This window comes from Lactuca sativa, chromosome 4, assembly GCF_002870075.4.
Source record: "Lactuca sativa cultivar Salinas chromosome 4, Lsat_Salinas_v11, whole genome shotgun sequence".
Taxonomy (NCBI): Eukaryota; Viridiplantae; Streptophyta; class Magnoliopsida; order Asterales; family Asteraceae; genus Lactuca; species Lactuca sativa.
In genome coordinates this window covers 80,021,735-80,048,229 of record NC_056626.2, presented here as the reverse complement: position 1 = coordinate 80,048,229, position 26,495 = coordinate 80,021,735, and the positions used below count along the sequence as shown (strand labels likewise).

Sequence of the window (26,495 nt, the reverse complement as noted above, 5' to 3'; positions counted from 1 at the left end):
TTAAATATTTTCATTTCATTGGTTCGTCCTTTTGTATGGATGTAAGACATTCTGTTATCTGGAGTCAAGACATGTTATTAATTTAGGATTTGCGTCTTATCTTTGCTTAATTAGCATTGAACTTAGCATTTTTTTTCGGTGTATTTTTTATATTATAAATGAGTATCAAATAACGACTAAAGATGAACTAAACATCCATAACTTTGGAGTGGGCAAATTGAGTGGAGAAGATGTCCATTAGTGTTTAAACCCCCTGTTATCTATATTTTTATTTGTTCCTTTATACTTTCCCTTGGCCTAGCTCCTTGCTTAGGCGAGGTTATTTGTTTTTTTCTTATTTTTTTCTTTAATACAAGTATTTGTTGGTTCCAAAAAAAAATCAATAACTAAAGTACTTATTAAATATGCAATTATATGATACGATAAATTGTTGTGTTACAAATCAAAACTATATTTCATTAACAAAATGCATTTCCACATACATTACAAACAAATGCTCCATTTATTTAGAGCATTTGTAATATATTTAGGAGGAATGCTATACAATACTAGAAATGTTATAATTAACACACACAATACATCTTTTAACCAAAGAAAAATAGAACAATTAACTCTAAACGCATCAGAGTTACTCGTTAGGGGAAGCTCGTGCAAATAGTCCAAAAGCTGGATTTATAACCGTAAAACCTCCATCAAGTACTAGATTATGCCCGCTCATGTACCTGGCCTCATCGCTTGCTAGAAAAAGAGTAGCTTCTGCAACATCCTTTTCACGTAGCGTGATCCCTTTGAGGTTTGAATAAACATTTGAGTATTTCTCTGGATAATCTTGTGTATAATTTGCTGTTAAAGGTGAAGGGATAAAATAAGGTGATACGCAATTAACACGAATCCCATATTGGCCAAGCTCAGCTGCCGTGTTCTTAGTCAGCCCCACGATTGCATGTTTTGAACTCGAATATGCATGAGAAATGATTCCACCAATGCTCCCAGACACACTTCCCATCATAATAATGCTGCCACTGCGAGCTGGGATCATGGCTCGAGCTGCATGTTTGGTTCCTAGGAACACACCAGTGACGTTAACGTTCATGACTCTTTCAAAAGTTGATTGATCATTATCAACAATGTTCGGCTTTCCATCATCTAATATGGCTGCATTGTTCACCATTATGTCCAACCTACCATATTTGGCGAGTGTCATGTTGATGGCACTTTCAACATCTGATTCAATAGTCACGTCACAATGGACAAATGAAGCGCTGTCAAGACCAATATCTTTACAAAATGCATGACCTAATTGGTCTTGGATATCGGCAATTACGACTTTGGCTCCATGTTTGATGAATAGCCTTGCTATTGCTTCGCCGATTCCCTGAGCCCCCCCGGTGATAAGTGCTACTTTCATTGACAACCTAAAGACAAAATAGGGTTACAAGAATTGTTCATCAATCACTCAGAATCTTAGTCTAGTTTCATTATATTGTGTGAAAAAAATACATATGAATGAAGAACGAGCATCTAGATAATTACCAGATTACAACATAATTTTGATTTTTCCATACATCGAAAATCTATCTTGAAAACCTAGCTAGTTTTGATTATTTAATTACGTCCAATTAAATATATCTTGAAAACCATCTAAACAACCGTTAGATCAAATTTTATATGTGGTTTGATGATTTAATTTGAATGATTCTACTTGTATATTTATTACAGATTTAAACTTACAAAAGATTAGAAAACCGATCGAACTTTATTCTAAACTTTTGGGTCGCTAATTTTGTTTTTGAAATTTACTATATTTCTTTCTTGTTGAATCAACTTTAACTGCTTTGTGAAAAAACTCACTAATAAGTTAAGTAATTTGTGATGAAAAATACGTTTTGTTGAAGCGTAGTCTTATCAGAGTTGAAAAACAAAACTATAAATCACTTGCCAGCATAATTTGAAGATTCGTTAAATAAACCCGATCTCAATTCATCTTAGCATATTTGAGCATAAATTTTTGAAACTGTTTTAAATTGATATTCGCAAATTAGATTCTAAATTTACTTGATAACGTTGTTTTTATAAAAACTGATAGAGGTACTATCATGTTTCCAAATATTACTGGAATACAACATCTAAGTGATTATTGACGACATATACATTAATTAGTTTGTTTAGTGGGTATAATAATAATAATAATAATAATAATAATAATAATAATAATAATAATAAACTATAGGGTAATAGCCTAATCGGGTTACCTGGAGACAACTTCTGAACTATTTTCCATGGTTACCGATCGGATAGATAAGCAAATAGTGTTTATATATTTGCTATTAATTTGATCAGAAAGAAATGAGCATTGAGATGATATGCCAAGCACTTTGATGCCTTTAAATAGAAACTTTTTCCTTACTTAATTAGTTTATTCCTGAACATAAGTTAACTGGCCTACCGATTCTTGCAATTTGCATACTATCATATGATATGATCAACATGAAAGGAGTTTCTAACTAATATATATATATATATATATATATATATATATATATATATATATATATATATATATATATATATATATATATATAATCAGTTAGGACTCAAAAAAATGGTATGGAGATAGGGATGTCAACAGGGGCAAATGGGACGGGGGTTGCATCCCCCGCCCCCGCCCCCAAAATTTTCCCGTTCCCCCGCCCCCGCCCCCGCCCCCGTTCCCCCGCCCCCGATTGATTTTGGGCTAACTTATTTGGGCTAAAATAAGTTCTTGTTTGGGCTAAAAGAAACTACTTTTGGGTAACAAATAGATATTTATAACATAATTTTACATGTTACAAGCAACTTTAAAACATGTTTTTCGTTGAATTTTTGTATGTAAAAATCATTTTATTGTTTATTATATTTATATAATTAATATATATCAATTTATATAATTTATTAACGGGGCTCCCACGGGGGTTTCGGGACGGGACTACCAACCCCTGCCCCCGCCCCCGAAATGAAAACGGGGGTTAACCTTGCCCCCGCCTCCACCCCCGTCCCCGATTTTTTTCAACAAATCCCCCCATACGGGACGGGACCCCCACGGGATCGGGGTCCCACGAGACTTTTTGACATCCCTATATGGAGAACAATTTTTGACCTTAAGATTAAAAAAATAAATGGTCAGGATTTGATTTTATTTATTGTCAAAATTTTGCAAGATGATTTGGTATTTTCGTAATTAATTGCGAGCTTTTAATAATTTTGGAGAAGGTTAATTGTTTTTAAGAAGTGATGGGATGTTAAATGAGTCTCTAATTAAAATGCAATTGCTTTTAAACCTAAATTAAAAAGGAAGTAATGGGGTGTTAAATGAGGAAATGACTAGTAGCAAATAGAGAGAGAAACCGGCAATGGTTTACCGTTCAAGTGTATCCTCGACAATAAGACCGGAGGGTGTGGGATGGACTCTTCTCTCACTTTTGGTGGGCTATACCCCTCTTTCCCTCACTTTCCTTTCCCTTACCAAAAAGCCAAGGAATGGGTGGGAAGCCCTTCCCTCATTTTTTTTAATATATTTCATACATATATTATATTCATTTTGTAGGGAATTAAAAACCATGAATTTTGATATATTTTTTATATTTTTATAATAGGTATATAATTTTAAAAAAATAAAAAAAATAAAAAAAATAACCGGCCAATGAGAAGAGGAGAGAGAGTGCGGCACCTCCACCCCCACCTCTTTTCCCGCACTGCTTTCCCTCACCCACGGAGTGGTGTTCAAGAGGGGAGGGAAGCTTCCTTCACCTTTCCCTCACCCCACTCCGCCCGATCTAATATGGATGGACGTTGTTTGGTGTTTGCTGACGACAAATATAGCCACGTCGGAATACCGACGGCAAAAACGTCACCACACCTCACAGTTTTAGAGATTAAAATTGTTATGTTAAATTAAAAATATATTAAACATTCACGCTATTTTTTGGATTCTTATGTGAGTAGGTTTTAGCTAATGAAAGTTATAGGTGGTCATTTGTTTTTATTAAAATTATAAATGTGATACCAAATACTTTGGTTATACCCGCAAACCCGATGTGTAATTACTATCCGGTTACCCAACAAAACAAGACCGGATTTAGGATATATTTTTGAGTAAATTACTAAAATCTTCCCTATTGTTAGATCAAAATTGCATGTTTGGTCCCTAATTTTTCTTTTGCACTCGAATCGTCTTAATGGTTTGATTTTGTTGCATTTTTCGTCACTTACATACATAAAGTTAAGGACCAAACATGTAATTTTGACCAAACCATAGAGACAAAAACACAACAAAATCAAACCATATTGGCTATCCAATTGCAAAATTAAAATTAGAGACCAAGCGTACAATTTTAACCAAACCATATGATTTCTTACTTTATATTTTTATAATCAGGTGAGAGACTAAATCAAATGCCCCATTGTCTTCACTCTTGAGATATTCTCATTATAATTTATTACTAAAATACGTATTATAATGACACATAAATGATACTAGAAATAGTTTAAAAATAAATTACATTTACCATTCTAAATAAAATAAAAATAAGAATAAAACAATTAAATCGGACTAGATTGGTTGGCTTGTTCACCCATAAAAGTTGTTTTTTGTTGGGTTTTATGCAGAAAAATCTTATTACTTTGGAAAAAAAAAAATTAATAAAGTCCTAAAAGAATTTTGAATTGAAAAGTCTTATTATTTTGGGAAAATCACAAAATATGTAATTTCCTATTAAAATATAAAAATGACTTTTTCGTTAATTTGGACAAAATGTTAAAAAATCAGGATTTTTCCGTTAAAAAAAACTTTTAGAACTTTATTAAAAATATTCTTAAAATAATGAGACTTTCTGAATAAATCTCATGTTTTTGTCTAACTTTTTGTTATGTTAATAAAATTCTTATTGTTCCAAAAAACGACCAAATAAATTAGATATGGAAATTCGTTCTTTTAGAAATTAAATATCTTTTTATTTTTTGTTCCTACAAATACTCATACCCAATTGAATGGTGATATGTGTAACATTTAATATTTATTTAATGATATTTTAATAAACTAATGTGACACATGTCATCATTTAAATGAGTAGAATAATTTATAGGAACAAAAGTAAAAAGATATTTAATTTCTCATGTAAAAATATTTAAACTATTGTTTCTTAATGAATTAGTAACACGTAAATTTAATATAATACGAACAAATGGATCATAACAACCAAATTTATATGCCAATAATTTAAGGTTTAAAACGATCAACTTAATCATATATGGAAAGTCGTCCTATTAGAAAATGGAATCTAGTTTTCTTCAAGTCTCTTAATTGGAAATAATAAATGACAATATAAAACTATTTAAACTATTGCTTCTTAATGAATTGGTAAGACATAAATTTAATATAATACGAACAAATGGATCACAACAACCAAATTTATATGCTTTCACTTGTGAATAATTTATGGTTTAGATTTTATATTGCTACTTGTATATATATTCAATTTATACTTGTAAGTTGTAACATCATTCGCATAAATATTAACAATAAAATTACGACTTTTAAGTCTTAGATTCCATTAGCACTACTCATCGTGTGAATACCAATTAACAAATCTATGTTAGTTTCCTTTGTAAGAAAACGTTAAAAATGAAGTTTCCATTATCTAACATCAAAGCTAGTTACTGGGGTTCAGGTGCAATGTTGGGCTGAAAAAATGTTGGAGAGGGACATGTCCATCCAAAGGGTAAAAATCTAAAAAATAAATAAACTTGAATTAGGAAGCTCTAGTGCCACGATCCAAAAATGTTAGTTTTCTTTGAGTGTAACCATGGGGTAATTGATATATGTATAACCTGTAATAAGGGTTAGGAAAAATGATTTATAAAGTTGTTGTAAAGGTTCAATAAAAACGATTATTGGATTAATGATCCGAAAATGCGATTATGAACAGGATTATTGGTCCAAGAAAAACGATTATGGGGTTTGGTGTATAGGCTTGAGAAGAATCGGTTAATGAGGGTTGTATTATGGATTGAAAAAATGATTAAAAAGTAGTTATGCATGATTAGGGAAAATGATTAAGTGACTATTGTGAGGCTTTCAGGAAAAACGATTAAGATATTGATATAAGAAAATCAAATCAAACATTGTCTCCATGGATTAAATTAACTAAGCGAAAAAAACTGTTTGTAGAAGTTGATAAGGAAGAGAAGGAAAAACAACCCAAAAAAGTATAACATGCTAGTGTTTGTTTGATGTGGGTCTTGACATTTTTAACGCGTTGATATATCTTGTTGAATAAAAATCAAAGAAAGAGAACAATCACAATAACGCCAAGAGTTGAGTAGAAACCCAAAATCACAAAACCAAAATAAGTAACCAAAATCACAATAAGTCATATTTACATTTATATGATTTATAATTAATCTAGTAGCGACAAACATAGCCGATCCTTATCAACTCGGTTTTAATCAACAAATAAACCAAAATTGTCATGTTTTTATTTAAATACGTACAAGTAAATAATAAGGATTTGAAAACAAGTAAACTAAACTAAAATACAATAAAGAAAATATTACCATATACCAACTACTTGGTGATCGAGATTGACAAAAAAAAAAAAATTAGACATGTGATCATGAATTGTTAACTGTAATGATTGTTATACCGTTTCCTAGATTGATCGTGGATGTAAACAGATTGTTTTGTTAAACACTAAAAAAACAAGCTCTTTAACCAAACTAATTTATCTAATTGAAACAAACTCCTCAATTACAACTAACTCACTACAAAATTATCAAATGGGCACTTTGAAATTAGATGAGACCAGAGTTGAAGCACAAACAAAAACACAAAACAATAATAAACATTCTCATAAGTTCAGAAAAATTTATTGTACAAACATGATTTCATAATAGAACACCTATTTTATTCCAAAGTTGAGTGTATTACCAACTAAAAACACAAATATATATTAGTGTATTTATTACATCAACTTATTAGCAATTTGTCATTAAAACCATAACTGGGCTGCTCAAATCAAACTACAACTATAACAACGAAATTATAAAATAAAAAATAATGTGAATTAGAATGTATCAGATTTAAATAATAACCTCACACAATGATGTAAACTAATTAATTTAAATGATTAAACATATCTAAACATCAATACCGGTAGTTTAGCCGTTTAGAAACGGATAAACCATGAAAAATGTAATTGACTGGAAAGTATACTTACAAATTACAACAGTAATTAAAGATTATTTTCCCTAAAAATCTTCAAAGTCTTCGTTCGTCCCCAAGACCCTGTTTTTGTATCTCTGAAATCCTTTTACATCCTTGTTATAAATTCAATCGTCACCTAAAAATTATGATTTGGCAGCCTCTTAAATTTCAAAAATGGACTGCTTTTTTAATTTTTTAATTTTTTTTTTACATTTTTGGATTAGAGCTTTTGAAGTTCAATTCGGCTACTATTTGTCTATTTAGAATAATGTTGGGCTCCCAAAAAAGCCTGAAAAATTAGCTTCATGGCTGACTTAGAAAGCAGAAATGGACTGAGATCTGGAGAAAAACACATGATGTTGGGCTGATTTTAATATCTAATTTGGGCCGCTTAATTTCAGCCTTTTTGGCTATCAGAACTCTACAAAAATGGGCTTCTAAGCAATGACAATTTGGATGAATTTTGATATCATGGTTTGTTAACCTGTTGTCTAGAAACACTCCCCAAAACCATTCCGAAGATGCTACATCTGCACATATAACATATTTCACTTAAACGAGTAAATATATATATATATATATATATATATATATATATATATATATATATATATATATATATATATATATATATATATATATATATATATATATATATATATATATATATAGCACAAACATTAATATAACATGCATGTTAAAAACTAATATAAACTAAAATATCAAAACAAATAGAAATGGACCAGATCCATTAATATTCTGAAAATGATACGATATGATGATACTAAATATACAAGATGTGAATATGATGCATAGTGAACTTAACAAACCTCTTAAGCTTATACTTTTTTTATCCTCAAACAAAACAACAAAATTAAATAAACCACAAAGGAAAATAAAAAACTAGAAGATTAAAACTTCTTGCAATAATAAAAAAAATTCATAAAATTTGTATACTTTCTTATGGAACTTCATTTTATCTTAGGGATTTGTTATTTGAATCAACTTGTGGAGACAAAGGCTATTGTGATATATTTGAGAGTATGATACCTGGATCAATGATTCATGTTACAATTCTCAACCTTTGGGCAATAATCTTAAACCATCAAGAACAACACAAAAATAAGAAGTCACCATCTAGGATGTTTGTATCTAGTTCACTTCTGGTAATACCTAAATTCAAGGTTGACTGTTCATTTAGTTGAGTCATTAGACTCATTAGTCAATTTGAATTTTTTTTTAATATAAATAATAATTTACAACATATATGCATTAGTCACAATCCAAGTGTCCAACTAGGTGCTTGATGACACCATATCCATAGATATGCGAAAGAAAAAGTTTCGTACACGAATGAATGAAAATGTCAACAAGTACAAGGTTTACACAAACTTTTAATAAGAGTTGATGATGTTGGTGCTTACAGAAAAGACACTGTTTTATTTCTTTAGCGTGTCGAATGTGATCAATTTTGTTCAAAATGCGTTACAACCTCATTTTCATCAAGAGGTACTACTTAAAAATGCAACAACGTACAAAAGTTTGATATATATAATACGTAGATTTACCATTTTTAGGTAAATTTATTGAAAAAGTTGCATTAATGACCTGTATTTGGTCTAATCCATTTAACACCGGGTAAATCATATATTTGTGTAACGGTGCTTTGGACAGACTCAAAAACATGGTTAATATACGGGCATTGGCATTAAACTTATTAGAGTTTAATGGATTGATACATTATTATTTTACTTACTATACAACTTTATATTAATTTTCTTACAATGCATTGAACTCAATAGAGTTCAATGGAATATATATTTAATAGTTAAAAGGTTTTTTCTTTCCATTGAAGAGTTCAATGACCATTGAATTTTATATACATTTAATGCCAACATAATATCCTACAATTATAGAGTTTAATCCATTGAATTTCAATTACGCATGTCATCTCATTCAACTTTTCCACTGAACTATGCATTGTAGATGCTCTAAAAAAAAGTCTTTTAGCATTTGAAGGTTTTGCTAATCTATATGGGGGTCAACAAATATTTGATATTTAGCTTAAAAATAAAATTATAAGTTATCTTTAGATAACGTCAACAATAATAATGCAATGATTAAAATAAAACTGCTTTTATTTTTATAATATGTAATGGTGGTTTATGTCACGTTCATTGTAGTTATCATATTTTTAACTTAACGTTCCAAAATGCTTTTGTAATATATAATACACAATTATCAAAATGTTGAGTAATGAATATGCTAGTATTTTGTAGCCGATAGATTATGATTCAAAGTTACAAAAGATTGTGAAACTTCAAAAATTGGAGTTTTCTTCAAATGCAAGGCGACATACATATTAGGTGGAATTGGAGTTCTTTAGTTATTGCTTGATGATTGTTAATGGAGTTATATACAAAAAATATGTACTGAAGAGAAAATAGATATTACAAATGAAGATTGACAACATTTACGAGATTTACATGGAATATTAGGTGTTTTTGATGAAACAACCGACTCTTTATGGTGGTATACATATTCTCTAAATGTTGTTGGGTAATTTTGATGATTAAAATGAGTTATGGATATGGGTCTTTAGTTGATTTATTTATTGTTTGAATAAGGGATATTTGACCAACTATACAGGAGCTGCCACGTGTTATACTTGGTCATTGAATGTGTCATATTTTCTATGGGTAGTGGTTGTTTCTAGTTTTGCATTTGTTTATTCCCATTGGGTTTTGAATAGATGTGTAGTTTCTTGAGTCTTTCACCATATATTTCTCAAGTATTAAAGATAGGATGTATTTTTGGTTTGTGAGGGAACGTGAGGGATGGAAACATATCAAAGTTATATAAATTTTGTTTTCATCAATTATTAAAATAACATATAACATCATTCAAAAATCAATTAAATAAAATCAGTTAAATGTTTTAAAGAGTTTCCGCCACTATTTATAATAGTCTTCCAATAAACCTAACATTGAGATTTGAGACAACGCTATAAATATAATTGAAAGTAGTGGTAAGGCATTAGGTTACGATGAAAAAAAGTATTAAACATATCTTGGTAATTTGTATCATCAATATGTATTTCAATGTAGTGGATTGATTTGTTGACCAAAATCAATATTGATGAATATTAAACAAATAAGAAGGATGTGGATTGCATACTTGTCTAAGTTTATTCAAAATTCAAAATACACTGTCATTTATGGGCGAAGCCCCAGAACGAACAGGGGTCTAGGGACAGCAACCCTGAGAGCGGGGTCTAAGGGGCGGCAGCTCCTAGCGGGGTCCAAGGGACAGAGCCCCTATTTGAGGTCGAAAGAACCCGAATTCTTAAAAATAAACTTAGTTTTGACCATTATAGAAAGAACCCGAATGAGTGACATTTTTCATACATTAAATTGTTTCCGTTGCAGTTTATAGACATAAAACTGTCTTGTGACAGTTTTTCTGATGGAAAAGGTACTTAACCAATTTTGGTTTTCACATTATGGTACTTATGAAAATCATATCATTTAATTCTTTGTTCTGTTCTCTCATTTCTTAGTCTTATCCGTTTGAAAATTAGGAGCATCATCCAAATACTTCAATTTGAAAGTGATATTCACGATTCTCAGATTTTCAAGTGCCATTATATCCCAAGTTTCTAACAACATAACACCAATATTTTGCAACAAACTTTTAAAGAGTTATATATATATATATATATATATATATATATATATATATATATATATATATATATATATATATATATATATATAAAATACATTATAAAGGAAATCTCACTGTTTCTAAAAATAACTTCAATATAATAATTTTTTTTTTTAAAACGTCCAAACGATTTAGCCAATAGTACAAGTAACAACCAATAAAATAATATTAAATTTATAACTAAACCCTATTTAGGTGGAAAATATACGCAAAGATTCAAACTTAAAAAATATTATGCCTAAAATAAAGTTAATAAATCTTTATCTATTATACCAAATAAAAAACGTGTCCCATATATTGTGGAAAATTTGAAATCCTAGACGGCGATTCAAAATTTAAAATTGAAGGTTATAATTCCGCTTTTATTATTGAGGTTAATACGTGGATAATAAATTAAAATATGTCAAATAATATTGATTATAATATTTATCTTTATTATACAAAATACACAAAAGTACAAGTTAGTTATTAATATAGATTATTAATATAAAGTGAAAATGACCGACAAAGTTATTCATTGATATTTTTTGTTTTTTTGAAATTTAAAACTTTTACTTTTTAAATAAAGTGATAATAAGAATTATTATACATATATACACGTCATTTATATCAAATCTGAAAATAAGAATTATCAAAAATAATTTCAATATGAAGAAAATAAAACTATGCATTTTACATGTTTTTTATTATTATTTTTATATTTGAAAATATTTGACAAAACAAGAAAGTAAGTCTTAAATAAAAACAAACTGAATGATTAATAATTCTTGACAATAAAAATCAAACATGTCTAATTTAAATTGACCAGAAACCAACTATTTTAATAATACTATATTGATTAATACCCAATAAATTATTAAATACAAAGACTTCGTGTTATAATTTAATATGTATACCACAAAAAAATAGAAAAACATGGATAATATAAAAAAAACCTTGTAAAAGGATTAGATATGTAATTTGCCCTATTATTAAAAAAAAAAAAAAAAAAAAAAAAAAAAAAAAACCCTCAAAAATTTGGACATATTTTGATTTTTAATAAGAAACTACATACATGCTTTTTACCCAAAACAATAATATAATTTTATTTTTAACACAAAATAATAATGCAACTTATATGTTAAAATAAAACAACATACAAAATATTTTGAAACTAAAAATCATACCTTTATTTTTGACGAAAGATAATAATAATTTTTTATTTTTAACCCAACAATGCACATCGTCTACTTCATTGTGTTATTTCTGGATTTTTACATGTTTCTGCAATGAAACAAATCGTCGCAAAAAATCTATTTATTGAAGTTTTTAACTTTCATTTAAAAACTATTCACCGAAATGAAACTAATTGCTGAAACAAAGTTATTGTCGTCCGTCGCATTGTGCGGGTAAACGGTTAGTGTGTGTGTGTGTGTATATATATATATATATATATATATATATATATATATATATATATATATATATTAGTTGTGAGACTCATGTATTACATGAGTTATTTAAAAAAAAGTTAAATATAAAGATCAAAGTATTTAATAAATTTGAATTTATAAGAAAATAAAAAAATAATAAATTATTATAATTGAAATGTTTTTTATCTTCTCAGTTTAAACAAATAATTTAAATAAATAAACAAAAAAACAAATAAGCTTTAATTTGAAAATTTTGAGATTAAAAGATAAGTTTATTAATGAAATTTATATCTATTTATTACTACATTTATTGTAATTATTATATTAAAATATTATATGAAATTTAATAAAATAGAGAAGCTCATAAAATGACATGTGTAAAAAAATACTTAATTCAAAATAACCAGAAAATGACAATTGACAAATTGGATGAGAGCGTGACATGTGGCAAAAAAATATTAATTTATTAGAGTGTATATATATATATATATATATATATATATATATATATATATATATATATATATATATATATATATATATATAAAGAGAATAGTTTTAATCTTCTTTTGACATGTGTCATCATATTAGGCCTCATAATTAATACACATTTTATTCTTTTTTTATCATGTATCACCCTATTAAACCTATTAATTAATGCATGTCACTTGTCAAGCTATTAATTTTCTATTTCAAATTTTAAAATTTTCACTTTAATTACATTAAATTAATAACAATGGAATAAAAATTAAAATAAAATTAATACAAATTATAAGGTGATATAATTTCACATATTTATTTAAATTAAGGATTATAATTGATTAATAATTTGTGATTTAACTATTAAAGTTTAATTAATTTTGTAGCCGTGGTTTCACGGGTTATAAACTAGTATATATATATATATATATATATATATATATATATATATATATATATATATATATATAGAGAGAGAGAGAGAGAGAGAGAGAGAGAGAGAGAGTTAGGTTCAAATGTTTTTAGCAAGTATTGTGTGCCTAAATGCACCAATGAGAATTCAGGAAATAATTAAATCACTAATAAATAATAAAAGGGTATAATGGTAATCTTAGTATATTTAATTATGGTAAATGAATAATTCAATTAATATATCTTAAAATAAGGGAATAAACACTACAAAAATTGCAATCACGTATCCCTTCTCAAAACCGTATTCCTTTATATTTGGAGGCGGCGGAAGCTTTGGCTGGATTAGGTCTTTTTCCTGCTACAATTTCCGAATCTCGCTGTAGTGAATCAACTGTTGAACGAGTCAAGGACGAGTCTAACAATGAGGTTTGTCACTAATCTAGTAATCTCCAAATTATTTTAATGTTAGGGTTTTTTTACTCCAAAAAGAACGTCAAAACATCTGTTTCTTCCTTCGCAAATTACAGCTTGAATCTCAGAACAAATCTGATTGTAATGAATCAATGACGAACAAGAGAAATAACAATTTAATTAGATATTTTTCGTCAACTTTGATTTGTGTCCATGTTGTGACAATGACATGACAGAAACATGAAACTGTTACCATGATTTTCATTGGGTTATATACATAATCTTGTACGATTTGAAATTCTTTTTGTCTTCTTTTTTCTGTTACAGAGTAGTGGTATTAATTAGATAGTCCATATCCAGTACTAGTCTGATTTGCTTAATATGATTCTGCTATGGCCTCCATGTGTTCGATAAAATGCTCAATGAAATAATAGTTAATAATCTTTAATTTTTTAACTTCATTTTCTTCCTTATTCTTTTCAGAAATATATAACTTAATTTAGATTAGATTGGATGTCTTTTTCATAATAATAGGTTGATGCTAGTTGATTTGGATTAAGTTTGAAATTACATTCGATTCTTCAATCCCGTTTCACTGCTCTTTTATTGTTGGTATTAAATTAGATTAGATAGATTTTGCATTTGTTGTTCCTGCACGATTCAATATTATTTGATTGAGTTTTGGCAAAGTAGATTTTGATTTCAAATTTCAGTGGATTTTGAATATGTGTGTTGCTTAGTATGTTACCGGAATAAGAAAATAGTTGTATGTACTCTATGTATTCTGTCAAAATTTATTCTATGTATTCTGCCAGAATGTATTCTATGTATTCTATCATATTTTATGCATTCTTCCAGAATATATTAAGTGATGAGGATTGCAAGTAACATGTTTTTAACCATTCTTAGTTTTTGTTTTATTTGTGATAAGAATGGTTGGAAGAATGGGTTGAAGAATTACATTCTTACGATAATACATCATATTTTCGTAAGAATAGTTGGAATCAAGTTGATTCTTTGGACCATTGAAGAAGATTAAGTGCATTTGTTCAATAACCGTTTGACAAGATGAATGGGGATGCATTAGTTGCTATCATTGCATTGAAGACCTAATAGGAATAACTTGAAGAATGAATAATGTTTGATCATATTCACAATTTTAGAATGTTGATAATTTTTAAGATTTTTATTCATTTTTGTTGAAATTCTTTTAGTATATGTATAATTATATTAAAATATATAAGGCTTTTAATCTGTAGGAATATGTATGAATTTGTATTTAACTTCAGATGTATAAAAATATATATATTAGAATGTTGTTATTTTTCAACCTCGGATTCAAGAATGTTGTTATTCTTCAATAATATTCTAATAGAATAAAACTATGAAATAACATCATTCTAACAAAAAAATATTCTAATAGAATAGAATTGGTTATGTATACAAATCACATTAGAATTAAAATTGAATTAATTAAAAAAAATCAGATTTTTAAAATTAGGAGATTTAATCATCCCTAAAAATCTGAAATTTTCCTTTTATAAATGTAGTTAATTGTCCAAAATACCATTTTGCTAAAATTTGTGTGATTATATAGTAGATGTTATCCCATTATAATATCATACACCCTCAAAACATGTCCATTGATTAATTCCATCTATTGGTCCAGATTTATGCATTCTGACACACAATAGTTAGTAAAAACAAAATAATCTAAGCCTATATATATATATATATATATATATATATATATATATATATATATATATATATATATATATATATATATATATATATATATATATATATATATGAAGTGGAATCTAAAGGAGAAAACTGTAATGGCGGCGTATGATGGTCAGTTTTGTTATCATCCTCTGCAGTGGGTGTTTGTCACAACCATTGCACGATGGTCGGTTTCATTACCAATGTAGTCAACATGTTTAGAAGAGCTATCCATTTATGTTGACACACACTATATGAAAATGTTAGGATTGAAGCACAATGAACTAGCGTTAATATGTTAAAATGATGGTACAAAAAGCAACTAAAATGATCATTAATTCTACGTTTTAGCCAAAATGATTAACAAATATTTAACCATCCAAGTTAGTATCGTACATTCAGAAAATTGTTTTTATTCTAATGGCAAGATTATAAATTTAAAGAGAACTTTATTGATGACAGATTCTATTTAAATGGATATGATGTCAAAAGACTATTTCAACTCACTCGCTTACTTGGAGTCAAGAAGATGGAACTTTTGAAAAATGTTTAGATCCATTAGAAGCGGAACTCCTTGAAGATAAAATGGAAAACCAAATGGGATTTCAAAAATATCTTAATGCTCGAAGGAGATGCAAAGTATATGAGAAACTTAAGAAAAATCTACAAGCTCGACAATTACCATCAAGTTGTACTTATATCTATTTATATTTCTTATTTTGTATTATTATTAGGAACATTGACACTGTGGCACAACAAAATTTTCGCTTTATTCTGGATTGGTCACTCCAGTTTTTTTGCGCAACCAGTCCCCCAACTTTAAAATTACCTGTTAATTATGCTTTTTTCCTCGATTTGACAGGTTTAGCCGGTTCTAACGCTTTGTTGGCATGGCTCACCTGGAAGTTTCATCCCTCGTGTATGACTCGACATCATTGGCTAATTAATTGAAACTTTTAATCGACACACTTCCTTCACCTTTATTCCCGTATTCGAAACCCCAAAAACCCTAACACCTCTCTATCATTCTTGAATAATGTCGTTGTCTTCTTCCTACAATTCAACCCTTCCTCACTTTGGTAACGATGTTGAAATGCAGAAATGCTACTGTGACTTAGAAGCACCGGAAAGAACATCTGTCAATGTTCCTAATAATAATACAAAATAAGAAATATAAATAGATATAAGTACAAAATGATTAACAAATATTTAACCATCCAAGTTAGTATCGTACATTCAGAAAATTGTTTTTATTCTAATGGCAAGATTATAAATTTAAAGAGAACTTTATTGATGACAGATTCTATTTAAATGGATATGATGTCAAAAGACTATTTCAACTCACTCGCTTACTTGGAGTCAAGAAGATGGAACTTTTGAAAAATGTTTAGTTCCATTAGAAGCGGAACTCCTTGAAGATAAAATGGAAAACCAAATGGGATTTCAAAAATATCTTAATGCTCGGGGGAGATGCAAAGTATATGAGAAACTTAAGAAAAATCTACAAGCTCGACAATTACCATCAAGTTGTACTTATATCTATTTATATTTCTTATTTTGTATTATTATTAGGAACATTGACACTGTGGCACAACAAAATTTTTGCTTTATTCCGGATTGGTCACTCTAGTTTTTTTGCGCAACCAGTCCCCCAACTTTAAAATTACCTGTTAATTATGCTTTTTCCTCGATTTGACAGGTTTAGCCGGTTCTAACGCTTTGTTGGCAAGGCTCACCTGGAAGTTTCATCCCTCGTGTATGACTCGGCATCATTGGCTAATTAATTGAAACTTTTAATCGACACACTTCCTTCACCTTTATTCCCGTATTCGAAACCCCAAAAACCCTGGCACCTCTCTATCATTCTTGAATAATGTCGTTGTCTTCTTCCTACAATTCAACCCTTCCTCACTTTGGTAACGATGTTGAAATGCAGAAATGCTACTGTGACTTAGAAGCACCGGAAAGAACATCTGTCAATGTTCCTAATAATAATACAAAATAAGAAATATAAATAGATATAAGTACAAAATGATTAACAAATATTTAACCATCCAAGTTAGTATCGTACATTCAGAAAATTGTTTTTATTCTAATGGCAAGATTATAAATTTAAAGAGAACTTTATTGATGACAGATTCTATTTAAATGGATATGATGTCAAAAGACTATTTCAACTCACTCGCTTACTTGGAGTCAAGAAGATGCAACTTTTGAAAAATGTTTAGATCCATTAGAAGCGGAACTCCTTGAAGATAAAATGGAAAACCAAATGGGATTTCAAAAATATCTTAATGCTCGGGGGAGATGCAAAGTATATGAGAAATTTAAGAAAAATCTACAAGCTCGACAATTACCATCAAGTTGTACTTATATCTATTTATATTTCTTATTTTGTATTATTATTAGGAACATTGACACTGTGGCACAACAAAATTTTCGCTTTATTCCGGATTGGTCACTCCAGTTTTTTTGCGCAACCAGTCCCCCAACTTTAAAATTACCTGTTAATTATGCTTTTTTCCTCGATTTGACAGGTTTAGCCGGTTCTAACGCTTTGTTGGCAAGGCTCACCTGGAAGTTTCATCCCTCATGTATGACTCGACATCATTGGCTAATTAATTGAAACTTTTAATCGACACACTTCCTTCACCTTTATTCCCGTATTCGAAACCCCAAAAACCCTAACACCTCTCTATCATTCTTGAATAATGTCGTTGTCTTCTTCCTACAATTCAACCCTTCCTCACTTTGGTAACGATGTTGAAATGCAGAAATGCTACTGTGACTTAGAAGCACCGGAAAGAACATCGTCGATGACAAAAAACCTCTCACACCGGTTTTTGAATTGTCCAAACTCATTGGTAAATCTGATCTGTTGATTATTTGTTTATTTCTTTAGAATGTGACCAAATTAGCTTGGATTTTGGTACATGTCATGTATGATTTTAATTTATAGTGTTTAGATTAGTTGAAATCATGATTAGTGATTTTTGGTGACTTTCGATGTTTGATCTGTGATGTTTTTAGTTGGAATTTATTAAATATTTGAATCAAAATGTTTTTTAAATCATAACAAGTTAAGGATCATAAACATATTGAATCATAATATTTTTAAATCATAAATATTTTGAATCATCTCTATTTGAATCATATTATGTTCAAACATTTTTTTTAAAACTTCTAATCTTTTAAAATCAAGTTTAGTACCTAAAACACCTTATTTTTTAAAAATTCTTTTTAAAAAGTAAATAGAATAGTGACTACAAGTATTCCTTAAATTTTTATAATTTTTGGAGAATTTATTTTTGGGTATTTTAAAGAAAAAAAATATAGCTGAAAAACTAAGCAGGTGGAAAAAAAATCCACCAACCAATACAGGCTGGACACTTGTCATGGTCGGGGGTGGGAGCACGTGTCAGCTTCTAGAGAGGCCACATGGTCGAATTTGTTTTTCTTTTTTTTTCTTTTAATCTTTTTGTTTTTGTCATTTATATCTTCAAACAATTAACTTTCCCCATAAATTATCAAAATCTTACATTTAATTCCGAAAATGTCATATCATCTCGCGAGATTTTGATGATAAATAAAATCAAATCCTAGTCATTTTTTTTTCAATCTTATTGCCAAAAATAATACTCGCGGTTCCTATCAATTTTTGAGTTTCTATTTCGTCTTATATATATATATATATATATATATGTATATATATATATATATATATATATATATATATATATATATATATATATATATATATATATATATATATATGTTCAGGTTCATTTGAGACCATTCTAATTTTGTGAGACCGTGAGACCAAATCTAAAAATAATTTTAAAATGCAAAATAAATGGAAAAATCCAACAATTCTTTTTTTAAATATTATTTTCGGAACTTGAATTAACTAAAAAAAATAAAAAATATATAAAAAAAATAAAAAGAAATAAAAAAAATTCTGTTTTTTTTTTTTGAAAAATACATGAAATATTCTAAATAGAATATTACACTGACATATTCTAAAAAATCATTTTAAAATGCAAAATAAATGGAAAAATCTAAAAATTCTTTTTTTAAATATTATTTTCGGAACTTGAATTAACTAAAAAAAATAAAAATAAATAATTTTTTTTTTAAAATACGTGAAATATTCTAAATAGAATATTACACTATATATATTCTAAAAATAATTTTAAAATGCAAAATAAATGGAAAAATCAAAAAATTCTTTTTTTAAATATTATTTTCGGAACATGAATTAACTAAAAAAAATAAAAAATAAATAAAAAAATGCATCTCACGGTCTCACAAAATATAAGTGGTCTCAAATGAACCTAACCATAAGTATTATGTGAGTGTATGACCATGTGGACCAATCAATTCATAGGGTTATTTTTGGAATGGTAGAGTGAATTAAAGTATTATCCAAAATTAACATACCTATAATTAATGAATACATAAATATTATGTTGAATTATTTAGCCTCACACCACCATTCTTCTTCGCCGTCCCTTTTATACTTGCCAGTGTAGTAATCCTCGCCAACAACCTCTTGTGTTTTCTTTTAATATCTAGAGGAGTGAGGGCATAAATCAACAAAGAAGTGCAGATCCGAAGATCCTCATTATTCATTTTTTTAGCACCTGTAATCAAAGGGTGGGGGCAAATCCCAATAACCTGCGTGAAGTACAATTTGGTATTCTTCAAACAAATCACATAAGGAGGTCTTTTTAAAATCACTTAATGATCTTCATAATGCTCAAGAATAGGTTGTATACACAGCTAGTGTAATCACCTCTATAGACTTAGAGGTTAGTACTTTTTATCATTTTTTTTCCTAATGTTTTACAAATTTATTTTCTTTTTCCATTGATATTTAATAATGAAACAAGGACTAAAACATATTTGTAATCTTGGCAATGCATGTGGTTGATGGAAATGTCATTTGGGAAATGGCTAGAAGATGCAGTTTACGGATGTTTTCAGTATTAAATTTGAGTAATATACATGAGGCAATACATGCACATCATCTGTTTGATAAGAATTCCCAATCAATACTTATTTGTAAAAATAGATTTTAATCCTATTTTTAAATTTTTATCACCTATAAATATAACCTTGGGTCGGTCGTTTATGTTTTTTCTTTAAAATTGCCTATATATGTACGTTTGTTTATTTATGTAGATATGTTACAAGGGAGACACTAAAGAGTGTAAATGGAATTTTTTTTCTAAAATTAACAGTACTAATCAAAAGCTCACACTTGATTGATTTGCTTAAGGTAAGAACCATTGTTTTAATATATTAGTAGCTTGTTTAGGTTTACTTTCAAATTTAGCTACTTTTTTTAGTGGTCAGGCCAAAATAATGATGAATAAGCTTTGCATTAAGATCATTCCCTTCCAATATCGAGTATATAGTTATTAGGTTGTGTGATGGTAACCCAATGTTTAAAACAATAAAATGTTGTATGTTATTTTTTCTGACCATGTTTTATGTAGTTAAAGATTTTAAAATTGGCTAATGGAAATATGATCTTCTTTGTAGATGCGTTAAAGTAAATTAAGTGACACTAGAATCTGAATTTTTATAGTTTACTAAAAGTATGATTTCTTTTTTATAACATATTTTTATATAATTTTGGGATATGTGTGGAAGTATTTGCTTGCTTTATAAAATTTAAACTAGAAGTGAATAATTTACCATAAGTAAAAATGTCAAACGTTTCATTTTTGTATTTATCTTCCAATAATGGTTTGTTAGTGGGAATTTCTTTAAAAGATCATCTTTAAATTTGGTTTCGTTCACATTAATTTAAATAAATTTTTTAATCATGTGTTTTGGATTTGAGCTTTGCAGATTCATATTCTTGATCCAAGTACCTATCAAGATAAAGATAGTTTGATTAAAATATGACACAGCACCAAGTTTTCTTTCTAGGTTGAATATCTTTTTTGGAAGCTATTTATCATCGAAACCTTATCTTGTTTAGTGTGAGAAGTTAGTGAGGCATACATCTTTAAATTTTCATGCACATTCAATTCGTTTGTAAAGGCATTTAAGTACCCGTGAATTGCATCTTTAGATATCGAGGTCTCATTTTTTTCACTTTTGTACATGATAAAACCAAGAAAATGAGATGTTGGTTGTGATGTAGGGTATTCTTTAAGAATGGAATGCTAAAACCATCGTATTCTTTAAGAATGAAAGACTGAAAAAAAAAAAAAAAAAAAAAAAGAATTGATGGTTCTAGAATGTTGTAGATAGTGTTGGTTGGTTGAAGATGAAAAGAGATGATAAAAACAATGAACATAGGAGAAGAATGTAGGGTTTTTGTTTTTTTTTACTTTAGCCTTTTGAAAAAAAGAATGTGGTATATATTATAATTTTTTTGTATTTTCTTCAAGAATGATGACAAACTCTTAAATAATGTCACATTTTTTATATTTGAAATATAGTTTCTTCATTTATTTTCTGTCTTATTCTTCAAGAATATTTTTTTTACTATTTCAAGAATGTTGGTTATACACTTGGAATTAACGTCTTATTCTTAAAAAATGTTAAACTATTTTTCAAAAATGTCAATTATGACTTCTAATTAATGTCTTATTCTACAAGAACTTTTACGAAAATGTCATTCATAACCATTCTTATCATCAAGCATGAACTTTTAATTAATAAATCAATTCTTAAAGATTTCATGATATATATATAAAAAGTTTTACTTTAAAAAAATTGATTCTTAATATTGTGTTAACCTTGGGAATTGTTAAAATATTGTAATTCTTAAGCATAAGGATGACAAAAAATAAGTCATGATAGTTAATTCTTAATTGTTCACATGATCAAGAAAAAAATCAAATATTATAGGTGGTTAAAAAAAACCTAATTCTTAAAGAATGAAGCATGTTTCATTTTTTTGAGTACTATGTAAATAACGATTACATATGTAAATAAAAATTTAAACTGATATCCCATGAAAGTTCACTTTCCATATATATTTTATAACCATTGTTAAAATTAATTAAATGCAATTATATAGTAAATGCTACCACATGTTAATAACATATACCATCATATCTTAACCTTTCATTTCTTTTAATCCAATTGACAAGAATTAGTCATACATTCATTCAGTATTTGAAGTTCACATTTAATCCTAACCCTATATATATAAATATATATATATATATATATATATATATATATATATATATATATATATATATATATATATATATATATATATATATATATATATATATATATATATATATATATATATAATGTGTGTCGACCAAGTAAAAAAGTTACTGTTAATTATGTAATTAAGTGGCCACCTATAAGCGTTTGTTTTGTTGACGAACAAATGAATTAAAATTACAGAAGTGGCCTCTCTCTCTCTTTATATATATATATATATATATATATATATATATATATATATATATATATATATATATATATATATATATATATATATATATATATATATATATATATATATGTGTGTGTATGTGTGTGTATGTATATCTTTACTATTATATAAAACTAGTCGAATCACGCGTGTTGTGCGTGAATATAATTATTTAATTAAGATAATAACATTTAACAAATTGTGATTTAATATTTATACATGTAAAAACAATGTCAATAGCAAAACAAACTCTATAGTTAATATATTAGTTTTATTAATTTTAATAAATTTATGTCATTTTTTATTTCCACTATTATTTTATAATTTTATACACCGTTTTATATTGTGTAAATTATATATCAAACATATATTGATTTCTATATATAAAAAAAACAAAGTACTATGAAAAAATAAATACTACAACTTTGGATGATTTTATAAAACATTTGAAGTTGTGGAAATTATATACAAAATATATGTAGATTTGTTTATAAAACAAATAACTAATAGTACAAAAAACACTATAGTTTTAATAAAATAAAAACACTACAACATTATAACGTTTACATCAGACAAAACTTATTAAATACTTAAAAATCATTCAAAATGAATATTTAGAAATCAACATATATTTAATATATAGAAACATTGTTATAAAAATTTTGTGTTGAAATAACCATTAATGCCACAAAACTTATTTTTTTCAACTCTTTCATTTTGAATCACAAATCTTTTCAAACATATGATTTTTTAATCAAACCTTAGTTATATACTACTAAATACTAAATAGCTATAACATGTATAATGAATAAGTGGAAAATAAAAAAGTATTGCACATTAATAACCAAAAGTTTAAAAAAGCTTTAAATGTAGTGGAAAATATAAAGACAAGTTACATTAAATTTGAACTCATAATTAAATTTAAATAAAAAAAACTATTGAGTTGTAGTAAGAGTTTTAAACTCTTGATTTCTGTCCAATAATATAATATAAATATTAGCAATTATATGTTATAAAAACAATATTATAAGTATTTATCATTGAAATAATGATTTTTATACTAAGTTGTAACTAATATTATAGTAATTTTAAATATATGATAAGAAAGATATAAAAAATTGTGTTTGAATAAAATTGAAGTAAGTTTTTGATTTAAAATTATTTTAAACTATAGGTATTTTTAACTAATTTATAAACAATTTATTTAAATATTTTTTATTTCCTATATTATTATTATTATTATTATTATTATTATTATTATTATTATTATTATTATTATTATTATATATTAAAGAAATAAATCTTAGGAATAGTAAACTTGTCATTTTTTTGGCAACTTTGCTCCTTACTCTTTGGCCATTTTGATACTTTTGGTCCTTACAATCAATAATTTTACACTTTTTAGGAGCTTTTTAATATTTAAAGTTTGGTCACAAAACTTTAATGGTTTGACAACTTTAATCCCTTTTCAAAAAAGTTGCTAATTCCCACCCCTTTAATTCTGTAACCATTTTGACACTTCTGGTCCTTGCAGTCAAAACTTTTACATTTTTTCATAAAAACATGAAATAAAACGGTCTGTAGCAAATCTCGGGCTTTTCATCCTTGCACTTTCTACGTCTGTCATATTTATCGATTTGGAAACAAAATTGAAAGTTTCTGGCCCCCGCGTAGCGGGGGTAACCTTTCTAGTTATTATTATTATTATTATTATTATTATTATTATTATTATTATTATTAAAATTATTATTATTATTATTATTATTATTATTATTATTATTATTATTATTATTATTAAAGTTATGAAAAATTGTAACAGTACTTTGTTTTGATTGGTTGGAATTTCTTTTTTCAATTAATGTTACAACATTCACCCTTCATCTTTATGCTTTTGTTCACAAACAACCCTTTCACTTTCGTTTGAATTTTTTATAACTCTCGCCTTTTATTACATATTATTAGTATTTAGTCATATTAATATTTTTTTGGAAGAAATGGTCCCTCAACTATATTTGGGTCATTTTAAAGTTGCTTCATTTTTGTCTTTTTTGGTCCCTCTACTTCCGTTAGTTATTTGTATCATTATAGGTTCCTATGTTTTAGTTTAATTGTCACTTTATTAGTTTTGCTTACAGATTCATTGATGTTTTTTATTTCTGATTTATTTATTTATTTATAGATCAGTTAAAGAGGGAAATAATTAGCAACTCAAACTATAAACATTTTCAAAGAACAAACAACGGAAAAAATTGTCGCATCTGACCCCCGCAACGCGGGGGTTCCCCATCTAGTTATTATCATTATTATTTGAAATAACAATAATTTTTTAATATAATATAATCTATTCTTTAGTTTTACGTTATTATAAACAATTATGACTTTTTACTAATTAAAAACTATTTATTTGAAAATTTTCATTATTATATTTAGGGAAAACTGCAATAAAGTCCCTACATATTGGCCTCATAATCGATTTAGTCCCTATATTTATTTTTTATTCAATTAAATCCCAAATACCGGTAATCATATTCAATTTAACCCTTTGACCCGGTCAACAGGTCATTCAACTTTGAAAAATTACATTTTTGGCTCAGATTTCAAATTTTTTTACAAATTTGGTCCAAAATTTACACTTTTTGCCCAGATTTTAAATTTTGTTACAAATTTGGTCCAAACATTACCCTTTTTGCCCAAATTTTAGAAATTTATTATGAATTCATCCCAACTTTAGTTTTTTTACAACTTTTTTTTTCAATTTTTTTTCTAATATGTTTTTTCTTTATAAAATCATATTAATACAAAAAAAAAACGTATTTTCACATAAAATTCTTATATTTTCTATATAAAAACTTTTTTTAAAAAGTTTTTTGTATATGAAATATCTAGTTATAAAAATATATATTTATTAAGTATATAAAGATATACAAATTCGTTTTTATAAAAAATGTATACAAAAACTTAGTTTACAAAAAAAAATGTATACAAACGCCTATCACCTTTATATATATATATATATATATATATATATATATATATATATATAGGTGTGTATCTATATTTTTTTTACAAAATCGTGTTCGTTTTTTTTTATAAAAACGTGTGTGAATAATTTTTTATATAATACATGTTTGTATACATTTTATAAAATCGTGTTTGTATACATTTTATAAAAACGTGTTTAAATAATTTTTTATATAATACATGTTTGTATATATTTCATAAAATCGTGTTTGTATACATTTGATAAAATATATACGAACACGTATTATGTAAAAATTATTAAAATAAGTTTTTATAAAAAAATGTAAACAAACACGATTTTATAAAAAAAATATAGATAAAATAGGTGTTTGTATACATTTTTTTTTATGAAAAACGGATTTGTATATATTTATATACTTATTAAATATTTATTTTTATAACTAGATATTCATATAAAAAAAAGTTTTTAAAAAAAGTTTTTATATAGAAAATATAAAATTTTTAAGTGAAAATACGTTTTTTTGTATAAGTATGATTTTATAAAGAAAAACATATTAGAAACAATACTTTGAGAAAAAAAGTTGTAAAAAAAACTAAAGTTAGGATGAATTCATAATAAAATTCTAAAATTTGGGCAAAAAGAGTAAAGTTTGGACCAAATTTGTAACAAAATTTAAAATCTGGGCCAAAA

General features: G+C 26.9%; 1 protein-coding gene across 1 annotated transcript; it reads right to left on the bottom strand.

The window, feature by feature from the left end:
• Positions 1 to 479: 479 nt before the first annotated feature.
• LOC111885488 (secoisolariciresinol dehydrogenase) lies at positions 480 to 2,442 on the bottom strand. Its single transcript, XM_023881745.3, has 2 exons — positions 2,253 to 2,442; positions 480 to 1,415 (listed from the first exon to the last, which is right to left on the bottom strand). The coding sequence occupies exons 1-2, from the start codon at positions 2,279 to 2,281 to the stop codon at positions 629 to 631; spliced, it is 816 nt and encodes a 271-aa protein (XP_023737513.1). The 5' UTR covers positions 2,282 to 2,442; the 3' UTR covers positions 480 to 628.
• Between the last annotated feature and the right edge of the window lie 24,053 nt (positions 2,443 to 26,495).

Excerpts from the sequence above, each read along its gene's own strand:
- LOC111885488 (XM_023881745.3), bottom strand. The coding sequence starts at position 2,281 with ATGGAAAATAGTTCAGAAGTTGTCTCCAG. Across the intron at positions 1,416-2,252 it reads AGTTCAGAAGTTGTCTCCAG|GTTGTCAATGAAAGTAGCAC; the intron begins GTAACCCGATTA and ends TTTTGTCTTTAG.